The sequence below is a fragment of the Pelophylax lessonae genome (assembly GCF_965119305.1).
Source record: "Pelophylax lessonae genome assembly, chromosome: 11".
Taxonomy (NCBI): domain Eukaryota; kingdom Metazoa; phylum Chordata; class Amphibia; order Anura; family Ranidae; genus Pelophylax; species Pelophylax lessonae.
This window is the reverse complement of record NC_138778.1, coordinates 117,215,695-117,231,641: the sequence shown is the minus strand read 5'-3', so window position 1 is coordinate 117,231,641 and position 15,947 is coordinate 117,215,695. Positions and strand designations below refer to the sequence as shown.

The 15,947-nt window shown below is 46.6% G+C and overlaps 1 protein-coding gene across 1 annotated transcript in view; it reads right to left on the bottom strand.

The window, feature by feature from the left end:
- LOC309566330 (inactive phospholipase C-like protein 2) overlaps nucleotides 1-15,947 on the bottom strand; it is a 387,613-nt gene that overhangs the window by 134,520 nt on the left and 237,146 nt on the right. The window contains exon 4 of the mRNA XM_082271442.1: nucleotides 11,989-12,064. Within this exon, the coding sequence (XP_082127568.1) occupies nucleotides 11,989-12,064 (76 nt within the window). The remainder of the gene's footprint in view (nucleotides 1-11,988; nucleotides 12,065-15,947) is intronic.

Here is a 15,947-nt window from a genome sequence, read left to right as displayed (position 1 = left end):
TCTAAAAGAGGGAAGCTCTTGTGTGTATCCCCACAGCTAGCACCCCACTGTTTATTGCCAAGTATTATGGAATAGGACACAGGGGGTGGGAAAGAACATATGAAGTATTGCTGACAGTTTAGTGCAAGCATATGTTGCTAGATGCATCACCTGTATTAGGAACAAACAATCCAAACATATAAGGCCAAACATGAGCATCTCCAATACCCATCAAACCCATTCACACATCTACAAATAGATTTCACATATAGGCCCAAAGCAGGGAAGAAATAAGAGTTCTTTTTAGTCAAATAGTGAACATGTTCAGCAGATAAGTGGAAGCTTTTAGGACCACAAAAAGGGAGATGCCCACACGGTGGCGTGCATTCACAATCAGGAGATTATTCCTGGATGGGGGTGCCTGCTTTGAATTAGTTCTAATAATGCCGCTTTCATATCAAAAATATGCCAGGAACTAGTTAAAATCTTGAAAATAGATTATTATCCGCAGAGTTCAGGTATAATGGAAAGAATGAATAGCACAAATAAAGACGAATTGAGAAAAGAGTAATTGAAACTTAGAATCAAGTAAAATGGAACGAAAAGTTGCTCGCACCTTTCTTTTCTTTTTACAGGAAAATACCCATCCCTTCAGAGAAGGAGACGTAGTGGTGATGAAGCTGCTGCCCAAAGGAAGGAAACAAAAGGATTTCGCCTACGGCCCAGAGACCACAGTGGTAGCAGTTACCAGGACCGCTGTTTTGACCGAACACAGCCCTACTTGGACCCACGTCACTAGAGTGAAGTTGGTACGGACAGGACCTGAGCCGGAGGATCCAGAAGCAAGAAAGGAGGTACTAACGGGGGCAGACTGCCCTGACCTTGAACAGGAGAGTCAAGAAAAGGGGGGTACTAACGGGGGCAGACCGCCCTGACCCTGTAGAAAATGACTTTTCCAGTTTCACCGGATTCGGGCAAGCTATGGCTGCTGATAATCCTGATTCCATTTTCAGTGTTTTCCCTTGTATGGACTGTTACTAACTGCATCTATCACCCTGAAGACCTGGGTGTCATGAGAAGTATATGCGGACCATACCCTGCACATGAGACACATAACAGAACAAAGAGAGAATTGAGTATTGAGCATGATGTAGATGAGAATCCACCCACTTTTCATAGTGAAATGTTATTAACAAAATTTAAATATGCTTATGCAAGGAAGTCAGGTTTTGAGAAATGTTGGATATGTAGCAAACTCCATCCAGAAACAGTCCGCATCCCTCTTATGGCTGTCCCTTTGAATATTACCCAGTTCCTTAATGAGACCTCTGCTACTTTAACCAATGTGCCAAGTAATAGTAATATCACCTGCCCAGTAGATGGTAGAAGCCATTTCCCAGACTGATGTTTCAGCCTAGGAAATAACACACGTGTTAACCCTTCCATTTGCCAAAAGTCAATTTTTAATATTACTTCCTGCCAGGCCCCATTGAAAAAATCATGTTCTCTGTTTGATATATCAAGTCCTAGTTTAAATAAGACCATAATGAGTAATTACCAGAATTTTACTGGAGACATTCAAAGAATATTTGACCACCTTATAACCGCAGTACAAAATAGACGCCTACAAGAATATATTTCCCAAAGACCCTTTTCACTGGGAAAGAGTATATATGTATGTTGTGGGAAGGAATGTTACCCCTGGGTCCCCCTCCATGTCTCAGAATGGTGCTATTTAGCTTCAGTGGTCCCAATTATGGGAGTTGTGGATAATGACAACAATGGGCACATGCTTGAAGTGCACATTCAAGATATCCCTTAAGACATAGAATCAAGCGAGATCTGTTCAGCAAGGGAGATCTGGCTTGGGCCTGGCTTGATATGGTGAAAAAATTAAATAATTATTCTGGAATCATTGATGAGAACATGGAAAAAAAATTCAGATGATATTAAGTTGCTAAATCTTGAACAAAGGGCCATTAGGAAGAAGTTAGAATTACATGATCTAGCTATAGAGAGTATGAGTGCTGCACTGACTGGCCTCTGTGAGCATACTGAGGACTATGAGTGTTGCACTTGGATATACAATACCACTTTGGAAGTGCCAAATTATTATGACATAATTGCCCAACACAGAAAGGAGGTCAATAAGTTGCAAGAAGAGGCCCGTAACATTGCTAAAAGCTGGGATCCTTTTGTAGGTATAGGGGGTTTTGGTTTTGGAGGAGTGTTTTCCTGGTTAAAAGACATTGCTATGATGATTGTGATGATTTTACTTTTTCTATTATTTTTATATGCATTTTTAAGCTTATTATGTGCCTAATCATTAAAACCACAAAGAACCCAGACTCAGCTAGCAGAGGGGGATCTTATGTAAGTTTGTACTTTAACAGAGATGCTGAAAATGTTGACACATTTCTAACAGCTGGACAAGGTGTGCTGATCCAACAAACCCAAACCCCTTTTCATTATCAGGAATATGTAAAGTTTTATAAAGCCAAGAAAGCTAAGTCTACCATTTAGGTGGGCAGGATTAGGTCCTTATTTGATTATACTAAGGAAGCCAAGGACATTGTCACCTAACCTGCTGTCCCTTTCCAGAGAGACCTTGTGTCCTCTGATGACACTGTATAAATGATAGGAAGGAAAATCATGCATATGAAATTATGATTTTCTAGAGGGGATTGAAGGGGAATGACAGGACCTCTAACTAGTTGCTTGCAACCATTTTCTAGCTTGACCTGTGTCATGCCATTTTAAATGCAGCTCTGACTTAAAATGAGTTATTTCATTTAAGATTGCTTTAAGGCTTTAGTTACAAGACCAAGGAAACTCATAAATCACCCCATGTTTTCACACCTTAGCTAAAGATACATTCTTTATCGCACATTAACTTCCTCTTTAGCTATACTAAACTATAGGGTCTAGACAAGGCATATTTTGCAATGTCCAACAAACTGTTACTTTATTAACCCATTGTTTAGCTTCTGAGAGCACTCTCCCCCCTCCCAATTGTATTTCCTGTGTATTTTCTGTATAAGAATTACCTCGCTCCTCAATAAACTTTAGAATGTTTTTGACTGAACACTGGTTGCATGTGTCTTTTTGAACAGGATAAAGCATTCTCCAGAGCTTTGCTTTTCTTTTACATAGAACAGACCATAAGTCAGGGACTTATTATATATACACTTAAGGTATCTAGGTTGGGCATAAAGGAAATCACCAACAGCCACCTTCTGTAATAAGGTAGGCAGGGGATACCCTCGATAATCGCAAGAGGAAGGTCTTGAAAAACCGAACGCACCAAATCAAGAGTCCCAGTTGGTGACGGAGGTCGCACCAGAAGAACCAAGTGTCGCACCCCCAGGAAGAAGTTACTCACCAGGGAGCAGGCGGCCAACGCCCTTTGGAAGAAAACAGCCAAAGCCGAAACCTGACCCTCGACAGTACTCAAGGCCAACCTTTGATCAACTCACCATTGAAGGGAGCCAAGATCCGGGCCACCGAGTAAGAGCGAGGGAGAGCCCACGCAACAGACGACTTTCTCGTATGATGAAAAAAAGAACCCTAGAAGTCACTTCCTACGCTTTAAGCAGGGTGGGAATCACTGAAGCAGACAATCCCCTGTCCTTCAGCACCTGGCTTTCAAAAGCCAAGCCAGCGACTGTAAGTCAGTGGGGAGATTGGCCCTGGAGACAATAACTCCTCCCTGAGATGAATTCTCCATGGCGTGTCCGTGGCTAGCCTGACCATGTCGGCATCCAAGCTCGGCGAGGCCAGTCCAGAGCCATGAGAAAGCCTGGGATCCCTTCCGCCTTGATCCTGCAAAGAATTTTTGGCAGCAACTTGAGAGGAGGAAAGGCAGACCGCAGCCGATACTGACCACGGCCCATCCGTGAGCACTCTCAAATGACCATGCCGGCGTCAGCGGTGTGCAGGTGACCATGCCAAACTCCTCGGCATCGTTCAAGTTGAACTCAGCAAAAGTTCTTGCCCATGACCGAACCCATGAAGCCTCCATCGCACCTGACAGAGGGTCCCGGGAGTGGGCCACAAACCTAAGCACTATACTGTAGATGCGACGCCAACAGGTCCACGTCTGGAGTTCCCCCAACGAAGGCACAACTGCTGAAACACCTCCGGATGAAGGGACCCCATGCCCCTGCATCTAAGGGCGGTCGACTGAGGCAATTTGCCTGCCAAAGATTCCACACCTGGAAAGGTAACAGTGGAAAGAGCTGGAACAAGACGCTCTGGCCAACGAATTGTCACTTCCAAAGCCGCAAGGACACCCTTGGTGCCCCCTTAGTGAATGACAGAAGCCACGGGCGTGGCGTAGTCGATTGAACGTGCGCCAGACAGCTGCAGGTGCCCGATCCAGTGAACTAGGCAAGCCAAATCGCTCCCAGCCCCAGGACATTAATAGGTAACCTGGATACTCCAGGGACCATATTCCCGAAGCAGAGAACCTGCCGAGGACTCCTCCCCACCTGGACAGGCTTGCATCCGCGGTGACAATTGTCCAGGAAAAAGGGGAGGAAGGATTCCAGATCAAGACTTCCTGGCCAGCCGGCTCAGCCAGATCCGAAAGTCCAGAGAGTTTGGATTCTAGCTACATTCGAGAAGGATTACCGGCTGGGGGATCCCCGAGAGGGGTTGAGCGAAAGACGGCACCATCACTCCCAGAACTCGCATGCGGGTCCGAAGGGACAACCATGTGCGGGACAGCAACAGTTGAACCGCAGTCTGAAGTTCTAAGAATTATTTCCCCGGAGGGAGAAAAAACCCTGACTGAGGGCGAGTCCAAAGTCAGGCCCAGATAGTCCAGTCTCATGGAAGGGACCAGGGATGACTTCTTCAGAGTTCTCATGAAGACTTCAAATTTCATTTGTCAGAACCGTAGGGGACTCCACACGGAGAAGCAGATCGGCCAGGAACCTTGGACAGATACGCCCTGCTGCCGCAACAGCGCCAGGACCAGAGCCAACACCTCTGTGAAGACCTGAATAATAGAAGCGAGACCAAGGGGTAACACCACAAACCGATAGAGATCATTCTCCACGGCAAAAAACGGTTTACCCGTTGGTGTCCTGAACACAACGGGACGTGAAGGTAGGCATCTGGATGTCTATGGAGGTCAGGAATCTCCCTGAGGTAGGGAAGCCACCATTGTGTGAACCAATACCGCCTTGAATTTTTGATCCGCACAGAACCATCAAAGGACCAGAAGGTCCAGTTTGTTGAACCAGAGCCTGATCGAAAACCGATCTTGCAACTGGACCGCATGACCTCCTGAGCCCAGCTGCCTGGGATCCGGGCCAGCCGTAGGTCCGAGAACCGGCAAGGACAACCGCCAGACCAGGGTCGTTCGGAACCACCAGGGGAAGTCTTAAAGAACTTCGCCACATCAACTGTCACCGAGGGACGAAGAAACTGTTGTGAGCAGAAAGGGAGGGACCTCGTCTGCGACGAAGGCCCTTACCATTGTTAGCCTGTGGAAGAAAGCACTCTTCCCCCAGTGAGACCCTTGTATAATGTCATCCAGGGCAGCGCCAAACAGGCAATACCCCTGAAAGGGGAGATCTTTTAAGGCCTTCTTAGAAGTGTGATCCGCAGACCAACACTTCAGCCAAGCATACGCTGGATAACCACCGCCGAAACCGTCAGGTGACCCAAGAAAAAGGAGCCGAGTCCAGCGCAAACAAATTGCAGCCACTGCTCCCACTGGTCCAACAACTCCCCCAGAGCAGGAGGAACTTGCCCTTCACCAGGTCATGGCATTGGAACTCTGCCCATTAGGCAGAGTCAGCGCAGCAAGGGCAATCATGAACACTGTTCCCAGTGCAGACCCGCCAGGGAGTACAGATCAGGACAGAGGGAAACCCTGGAGTGTGAGGGTCCGACCATCCCAGGGAGAGGGCCCTCAGCCACCCCAAAATCTGCCAGGGAAGGGGGGGGGATGTTTACTCACCATACCGGGAACACAGGCGGACGCCATCTCATGACAGGACCCCACGCCACCAGAGTAGAGAGGCTGTCAGCCAATAGGAACGCTGCGACGTCAGCCTAGGCCTTGTTGCGTGTGTCCTGGCGAGACGCTTAACTCGCGGGGCCAGTCCCTGTCCAGTGGGACTATGTCGGGGCCGACCCAGCGCGGAGCTAAGGCCTGCACGCGCTCACTGGCCAGACTGGGGTGACCATTGGATATAGGGATCCAGCCTGGCATAATTGCTTGAAGATCCCACAGGAAAAACATTCCGGAGAAAAAAAGACTAGCTTAAAAAAAAATCTACTTAAAAAAATGACTTCTATGCCAGGACCAAAGATCCCAGCAAGGAACTAGGTCCTTACTCCTGACTAGGCAGATTAAAAACTGACATCCTATGCAGGAAGAGAGAGGGTATACCCCCAGGGACAGCCCATAGGCGTAGCCAGAAATTCTTTCGGCCTAGTGTCCTACTCCTGTAGGGGGGCGGTATAACCCTACTGATATGAATCAGAGAGAACTGCGTCTGTCAATGAACAATAGAGAAATTGAATTTTTTTTTTTTTTTTTAACATGACAATTGTTTCCAGCATACAATGCTTTAGCAAAATAAATGTCACCAAGTTAGGCTATAGATCTACATTAGAATATGTAACAAATTCAAAGCTTTTTATTTTAACTATATGTCTGAAGTCCAGCTTTAAAAATGCTTTTAAAAAGTGTTAACTGACGTAATTTGTTTAAAAGCAGATACATACATCTTTTAATTGCAAAGCTTACCCAACATCCATAAGACAGGGTTACATATCCAATTTAATGTTCTCCAAAGCTTTTTGCATAATTATATATTTAGAGAGAGAGAAATAGGATTGCATCATTCTCCCTGCCATTTCCTTGAACCCAACAAACTGTGTATTTGCAGTTCTCAATGAAATACCTTCAGCAGTAACACTAAAAATACTACACAGTGCATGTACTGAAAACTGAAGACCTGAATCTGTAGGGTTTATTGAGCTCCTCATCAACTTCAATCAGCAAAAGAGGTCTGTTCGGTCTATTATTGTAAAAGTGGATTTCTATACACATATTTTTTTTTTTTATATTCACTACTAAAGTAAAAAGACTTGAATGACTCAGAGGAGAGACTATCCTTCCTGCAGAGATGACAATGTCTTAAGACAGCGCTTTAGTAGATTGGTTGTGCTACAAATGTTGCTGCTATTAAGTGCTTAAAAATGGTAATTATTCGCTAACACCAGGAAAAATGTCTTTGTATGATGTGAGCTATACAAATATTAGCAAATAATTATGGAAGATTCTAGAATGCTGCAACTGTACAAGCTCAGTCTCCATTACAATCTTCTAGTGCAGTTTACACCAAATGTAGCCAATTGTTTCATCAGCTGGCGACTGTTGTTCTTAGGAACTATTCAAAGGGAATTTTAATACCATGATATACAGTAACTGCAAAAATTCTGCAATTTAGCTTAGGCCTTAGCTAATGACTTGGTAAAGTCTGCCTAAAAGCATACTGCCGGACTATCTTTGTTACTTTAAAAAACATATTATATAAAAATTATTAAAAATTAAATAAAAAAAGTTTAGAAGATTGAAAGCTTTCAAATCGATGTAAAATATAAAATTGTCCAAAAACATAATAAAAACACATAAAAAAAACCAACCCAGGTAGCGGCCCTTGCTGGTAGCCAGAGCACCCACTCACTGTGGAAAAGCTTATTAGCCTAGTGGCTAGGAGTTTGGACATATAATTTATCTCTTAAAAAATCCTAACTGTGGATTTCAAATCAAGCAAATCACTGACTGGATGACAGGCCAGATAATATGGATCCTTGCAGTCTCCCCAGTTTCAACCACTGAGCTTACATGATTCTTTACAAAAGGAAGCAGCATTCAGGTTTGGCTGCAGTGGCCTGGTTTCTTTGTGGGAAGCCTGCAGCGTTCTTACCCAAGCCTGTCGAATGCACATATGTGCCAGTCAGTCACAGTATTCCCTTACAGGTCAGCAGAATCTCAGCTTTGGCTGGGGGCATCCTGCCAATGTCTTGGATGGAGGACAGGGAGTGTGGACAGGGCTTCGCTGCAACGAGTCACGTTGGTGGTTTCCCTTTCCAGTATGCCCCCATACCACTTCCCTGCCCTGGTCTTTTTGTATTTTTATTGGGGTATAGGGAGACTTCAGTGCATAGGCGGCTCTCTAATTAGGCAAATTAGGCGGTCGCCTAAGGCCTCGCACCTACAGGGGCCTCGCGTCCAGTGGCGGAGCGACAACATTTAGAAGGGCGCAGTCAGGGAAATCTCCCAAGAAAAAGATTGTTTTAAATCCTCGGATATAAAAGTTGCAGCAGTGTGCTGCAGTCCCTTCACTGCGGCTGCCAGGTGTCTGTTGTCCGCTGACACTTACCCCGCCTTCTCTGCCTGGGGATTGGCCATCTGATCATGTAATCCTAAAATGTGGAGGAATCGGTGGCCGTGTACCTGCATTATTAGGAAGTGACTGCCCGGTCAGCTCACTCCGCTATCATCGGTTGTTGCTCTGAGAGGAGAGCTCTGCCCTGGCCCAGGAAAATACAGGTAACCAGGCCCCGACTTGTCACTCTGCAGGCTGGTCATAGATTTGTGGTGTCTACTACGCAAAGGGGCTGAGTAGCCCCAGGGAAGTTGGAAGAGTCTTAGAAGGGTTGGTGGAGGAGGAGGAGAAGAAGAAGGTCCTGGGTGGCTGGGGGAAGAGAGGGTGGCTGGAAGAGAAGGAGAGGGCCCCTGGGTGGCTAGGGGAAAAGGAGAGGGCCCCTTGGTGGCTAGGGGAAGAGGAGAGGGCCCCTTGGTGGCTAGGGGAAGAGGAGAGGGCCCCTTGGTGGCTAGGGGAAGAGGAGAGGGTCCCTGGGTGGCTAGGGGAAGAGGAGAGGGCCCCTGGGTGACTGGGGGAGAAGGAGAGGGCCCCTGGGTGGCTGGGGGAGGAGGAGAGGCCCCCCGTGACGCCAGAGTCAGTTGCCAGGGAAGAGAGTGGAGCTGAGCCAGTCCTGCATATCTGACATCAAAGCCAAATATGGTGGAGCTGGAGCCCTTTCCCTACACAATGACAGCACCCGAGGTGGAAGGTGAGGGGTAGCAGGGCTGTGACATTATATAGCATATGGACTCTGTACATTATTGGTAGTTTTGGTTGGAGTTGTCCTTTAGATGTTTAACTCTGTTGTTTTTCCCCCCAGCTGTGAGGGACTGAGGAATGACAGCCCACTATGCTGGGACTTATAGTGCCCTAGAATGTGGAGGACTGAGGAATCCTCAGTCCCTCACAGAGGGCATTACAAGTTCCAGAATAGCAGGCTGCCATTCCTTGGTCCCCACAGAGGGCACTACAAGTCTTAGCATAGCAGGCAGTAGTTCCTCAGTCCCCTACAGAGAGCAGTACAAGTCCAAGCATAGCAGGCTTCCATTCCTCAGGGAGGAATGGCAGTGCACTATACTGGAATTTACAGTGCCCTCTGTGGGGACTCAGGTATGGCAGCCATTTGCAGTGAGACTTGTTGTGCCCTGGACTGTGGCAGACTGAGGAAGGGAAGTGTAAGGGGGTCTCTGAAAACTCTGATGCAAGGGGGAGCTTTGGTGACCACAGAGTTCCCTTTTACACCAGAGTACCCAGCTTTCCCCATCAAATCAGGGTTCCCAGAACTCTCCTTACATCAGAGTCCCCAACATTCCCCCTAAATTAGGGTTCCCAGAACTCCTCTTACATCAGAGTCTTCAGAGTTCCCTCTTACAGTGTAAGGGGAAACTCTGGAGTCTCTAATGTAAAGGGGGCTCTGTGAAATTTGATTTAAGAGGGGGACTCTAATGTTAAGAGGAATTCTGTGGACTCTGATGTAAGGAGGAGATGCTGGGGGGAATCGGATTTAAAGGTGAACTCTTATGTAGGGGGGGGGGGGGGGACACTGAACTCTGATGTAAGGAGGGACTCAGGGAATCATGACCTATAGGGAAATGCTGGGGACTGTGATGTAAGAGCAGATATATATATATATATATATATATACTGTACATACATACTGGATGTTTAATGATCTTCGATTAAAGAAGAATTGGTTAGAGAAAATTCTAGAAACTGTAAATTCATAGTACAAAGGTTGAGGCTCTTAATATATGCGATTTATACAGTTAATTTTTATCGCTTTAATTATTTTTCCCATTATGGGCGTGAGTGGGGCCTCATGTCCAGGTTTTGCCTTAGGCCTCACAAAGCCTAGAGCCGCCTCTGCTTCAGTGGTCCCCCAAGAGGGGTTACTGCTGCACCTTGAGAGGTGGCTGGTTTGGCTGTGTGGGGTGTTGGCCCTTCAAAGATCTATTGAAGGTGCACTGGCTCTTAAAGGAACTTCTGCAGATCTTGCCATAGATCTCCTGCACGAAGGGAGCCACAGCTTACAGTATCCAGAGCAATTTTCTCTAGGCAGCCCCAAGCCAACCTTTGTTTAAGGCTTTCACCCTCAGTAGAGCAGGAAATGAAGAAAGGCAGCAGAAGGAGTGGCCCTGCAGTGTACAAGCTACTTGCTTGAGGAACCACATGTGCAGCCTCTCTGGATTAGGCAGACCAGGGATGCTGCCAGCTCAAGGCTCTTCAGCAAGCTGCCTCTCCTATTTGCTTGTCAGCTATGACCAGGGCTGTGTTTACCCTTGGGCTTCTAAATTTTCACTGACACTGATCAGTAGGCACTGTGGGGAGCAGCATGTCCAAGGGGGGGGGGGGGTCAGGCCTCTGTGGAGGCTTGCAGAACAGAAAACTTTTTTTTTTGCCCCAAATATTGTTTGGCGATACAGTGGCCTGTGGGGTAGACATTTTATAATTCCTGCAAACCATCACAAGCAGTACCCCCCCATGCTTTGGTTCCCTATTTCCAGTCTCAGGAATTCTAAGGTCATCCATATATTTGGACTTTCTGGCATCTATTTTGTAAGGTTTTGTGTTTCAAGTAAAACTCACTTTTTTCAGCTGCAGCCAGGTAAGAAACAGCCACCTCTGTCCTCTGTGCCCAGAGAGGACTCTGAGGAGTTGTCTTTAAAAGGTAGGGGTCACTGTCTCAGCATGTAATGAGTCAGATTTGGGGGTCAACCTCCTTGAGGAATGACGAAGACGCATCCGTGTCAATTTTGCAACAGGGGAAGTAGTTGGTGTTGGCACTCAAGGCACTTTAGATTGTATATTCCCCCACTGTGAAGTCCAATGCGCCAATATATTTTGGAACGCATAAGAGAGCTGAAGAGCTCTATTAAAGATTTTCACTATCAATCTTTTGACATGTTTTTCTGTGAAGAGTAGTCGATTTGGTTGTTTGTTTTGTCACAGTGCTTTTCGGTGCATTACCCTATTAAGGAAGAATTTGCTAAAAAGTGGGCTTCTCTGCCTGGTAGGTCCTGATTAAAGAAGGGTACAGTCTAGTGTAGGTTACTCCTAAAGATTCTACAGATAGGAAGAAGAAAGCAGTCCCTAGATTATATTATGGTTACAGGTCCATTACTGCACCAGATTTTAGCACAGAGATTTGTTCACAATCCTTAAAGTGGAACTAAAGACCCACCTTATAACTTGCAATGGCACAGTCCAACTGTCTATGCCTTATCGTGCCAATCCCTTGTCTATTAAACTGAATGTGGAACTTATTTGTATCTGAGCACCACGAACTGAAAAAGCCATTTCATTAATTTTTAATGATCAAAGCAAACTCACCCGTCCATCCATTTCTTCATGCTTTATTTTGTTGAGAAATCACTAAGAAAAACACCTACCTAGCACGTCAATGAGATTACATTTTGAGTTCCTAATTTTCTGACTTTATTCAGGATCTTGTGAACCCTCCATGAACTAAATTCCGGCACATCTGTTTATCCCCAATTTTGAGGAAAAGTGGTGGCCCTTGGAAAGGTAACTTTTAAAATTACTATAGCTTGCTCGACAATACCAGGATTTTCAGACCAGACTGAAGAGTGAAAACAGTGTGCAAAACACATCTTACCTGTTTTTTGCACTTGAATTATTTTGTTGTAAACGGCATCTGAAGTCTCTATTAATGTCCGACTTGCTTGTATGAACTAAAAGACAAAGAAGCCAGAGTTAGGTCAGGCAATGCTGTGTTTGGCATACAGGCTTTAGGGAGCTGACTAAGGCAGTAGGCTTGTTATCATTTATCATTTATATGTGTATATGGCAATGCTCTGCTTTTTCAACACAGGGATTGTGCTTTAGTGATCCTTATATCCATGCAGCTTTATGATAGACCTGTGTTCATAGACTTAAATATACAAAACATACACTAACTTAAAGGATAAGTTCACCTTCATAACATATTACACCCATATTCAGGTTCTAACATGTAACATGTTCTGAATGCAACCCCTCCCCCCCAACCCCTTTCCAATCCCCGCTGTGACAGCAGACCGGGGATCTTCTCCCCGTGTCTGCTGCCACCTGGCCGTGTCAATCATTCAAGGTCCAGCAGCCTTTGCGTCTGTTGGCTTGTCGTTTTTAATGAACTACCACGGTGCTGTCAATTCTGTGGTAGTTCATGGAGTCTTCCTGTCAAAATGTATCGGCTTCCTCGTACGAAGTACAAGCAAGCCAATACATTGACAGATCTGCAGGAGACCTGCATGGCGATAGCGATCTGATAATCGCTGGTGCAATGCTTAACAGGCTTCCAAAACAGAAAATAATACAGTAAATGCACATTTTTTTACATGCAAAAAAGTGCACATTTATTATTTTTTGTCAAAAGGTATCCTTTAGGATGCTGATAAACACACCTTTTCTTATGGAGGTTAAATAGGCCTGAATGAGTAAAGTAAAAGCCTCTTAAAACCCCTCATCCCCAAACCACCTATTTGTATCTTGGCCAAAGTCCCCTAACACTCCTTTGCTCTCTCAGTGACAGGAGTCCAAATCTTCTGTTGGATAGCGTCAAGCCCTCACACAAGGTTGGTAAACTCATCTTCATCCTCACATGACAATGCATGAGCCTGGCAACTGGCTGCTAGGTTTAAGTACTGCATCATGTGAAGAGGTCATAATGCTCCCCCAAACCTGGAAGCACCAAGCATATTCTGAGAGTTCCAACAGAGCAACCGAGAAAATGACAGAGGCAAATAAAGGCGAGTTGGGAGTGAGGTTTTTAAAGACTTGGTCATCATAAGGAGTTTTAGACTTGATCTACTAATACTTTGCCCATGTATGGGCTATCCCTGGACTGTCCTTGAAGCGGACAGATTGTTACTCCGGAATCAAACAGACAAGATGAAATCCATGGTCATACTCCATCATCATGTATATAATATGTGGTTCATGTGTGATTGCTGCTACTGTAATCACTACACACACCATCCAGACAATTCTGAGCACTGAATATTCAGGGGTTGCATACTCACATCTGACACAGAGTATCACAGTATACCAATCCTAATGTATGGTGGCTTTTCAAGATAAACACATTTTCAGCAATTAAAAGGAAATATCCGTTGATGATTTCTGTCACAAAAGCAGTATCCTCATTTCTTCAGGTGAGCTTAAAGTGGATCTTGCATCCAAAAAGACTCAATGCAGGATGTTAATATGTTCAGCCCAAACCAACCTGATACTTGGGTCTCCTGCTATAGTCTGTTTATTGTCACGTATGTCTCTCCCATTGTGTGCCTCCTATGTGTGCATTGCTATTGGCAATTGAGTCATCTATTGTTTCTGTCTGTCCGATCATCTTTTGGAGGTGTGATTACTATTGTGGCCACTTTACCTTAACGAACCAATGTGGGATGTTTATGCTTATAATGTGTAATGTACTTTGTATCCAGGGTTCTGGGCTTGGTGCCAAACGGTCCGGGTGGGCACTGAGTCACTTTTTTTTTAAATTTCTTTATGGAGAACAAAGCACCGTACAAAAAGGCAATAGGAGGATGAGAACAAAGTCACTCCAACCAACAGAAAAAGTCAACAGTTAAATACAGCAGCAGTCAGGCACGAAAGTGCACATGGTGGTGACAGGCACGTAGTGACAGCCTACAGACAGACATATTCAGGTGCTATATAAGAACAATTTTCAAAAATATAGCAAAGGAAAATGCACACGGTGCATATGCATGCAAAGGGAGGCGCGAAGATGTGCCGCCAACCCCAATCCGTGGGCACCTTACACAGCGCCTAGGAGAGGCGGGTCCTCATACAGCAATGATTTACAGGCAACATAGCTGGCAACGAATATAAAGCATTGCGAGAACAAAGGGGGGAGGTGGGAAGACACAGGGGGAAATAGAGGGGAGGAATGGAGGAAGGGATGGAAGTTACAAGAAAGGAGGAGAAGGGGGAAAAAGAGGGGAACTGAAAGAGAAGGCCGAGACGTGGACACCAAGGCACATACCCAACGAAGGCCGAACAGTCCACCACAGCTCAGTCAATGGCCTGCAAGTACGCATCCGTACATGTAAAATGCACCCAAGGCCGCCAGCGGTCCCTTGTGAGTTCTTCAGTGTTTTTCAACGTTGCAGTCAGTTCCTCCATACGGTGGGTTTCCACCATCTTGGAGAACCATAATTTCCAAGTGGGGGGTTGCGTCTGTCTCCACATGGCCGGGATGCAGGCCTTAACTGCATTGAGGAGATGGATTGCCAAAGAAGTCTGGTATTTCTGAATTGGTCTACCTGTAAGGTGTAGTAGGCACAGCACAGGGTCGTATCCCACCTAGACCGCGGTAAGCGGTTTGATTACCGATGCTACCTCGCTCCAGAATGCCCGCAGTAAAGGACATGCCCAAAAAATGTGAAGCATTGTCCCTCCCTCAGAGCCAAATCTCCAACACCTCTCTGGGCAATACACGCTCATTCTGTGCAGGACCGCAGGGACCCTGTACCACCTAGTGAGAATTTTCTAACTGATTTCTTGAGATTTGCAAGCCAGCGAAGCCTTGTGGGCCAAGGTCAGAATCTTTTCCGATCCCCCATCCAGATCCAGGAGGAGAGAGTAAAGGAAGGACAGAGCATGTCTAGGGGGATCGCCATCTCGGCACAAGGCCTCGAACAAGGCCTTGGTCAAGGTTCGAGGAGTGTAGCCCATTTTCTGTATATGGAGGAGGAAGTGTCGCATCTGTAGAACACTGAGGGGGTCTAAGGAAGTCCCCGGCCAGGCTGCGATCTCCACGTGTGAGGGAACGCCGCCCCGCAGCCACACATCCATGAGGCGGGTCCTCCCAGTCTGGGCCAAGGCCGCACTCTGACACTTGTGCAGCCTGGAGGAAAGTCAGGGTTGCCCAGGACAGGTATCAGTGGGGAGGGCGAGGGGGTGACCGACGGGTGCTGTAGTATTCATTGAGACTCTCGGAGCGTGGCCCCGATCGTCGGGTGAGAGAGAAGGGGGTCAGCAGGTGTTAGAGGCGACCAAGGGGCCAGGGGCAAGGGTCGGCCCGCCACCCCGTTCTCCAGGCCCACCCACTGCTTAGCCGTCGCATTACCATGCCAGTCGAGAACTCGCACAAGGTGGGAAGCTCTGTAATAGCGGAGGAGGTCCGGCAGACCCACGCCCCCCCTCACATTGGGGAGGGAGAGGGTCTGCATCCAGATCCTAGGGGATCTAGAGGCCCAGATGAAGGATCGGAACAGCGCCCGCACCTGGGTAAAGAAAGGTATAGGGACCGCAATCGGCAGAGCCTGGAGAACATAAAGAAGTCTGGGGAGCACGTTCATTTTGAGGGCACTGCAACGCCCGAACCAGGTCAGCATTAGCAACTGCCACGTTTGGATATCTGCCTTGAGGGTTCCCAGGAGAGGAGGAAAATTCTCCTGAAAAGGAGATCAAGTGGATCCGCCGTAATGCGGATCCCCAGGTACACCAGAGAATTGTCGGCCCAATGAAATGGGAAGGAGGACCAGAGGGCGCGCTCGACCGATGTGGGGGAAGAGACATTAAGTGCCGCAGATTTAGTGAGATTAATCTTAT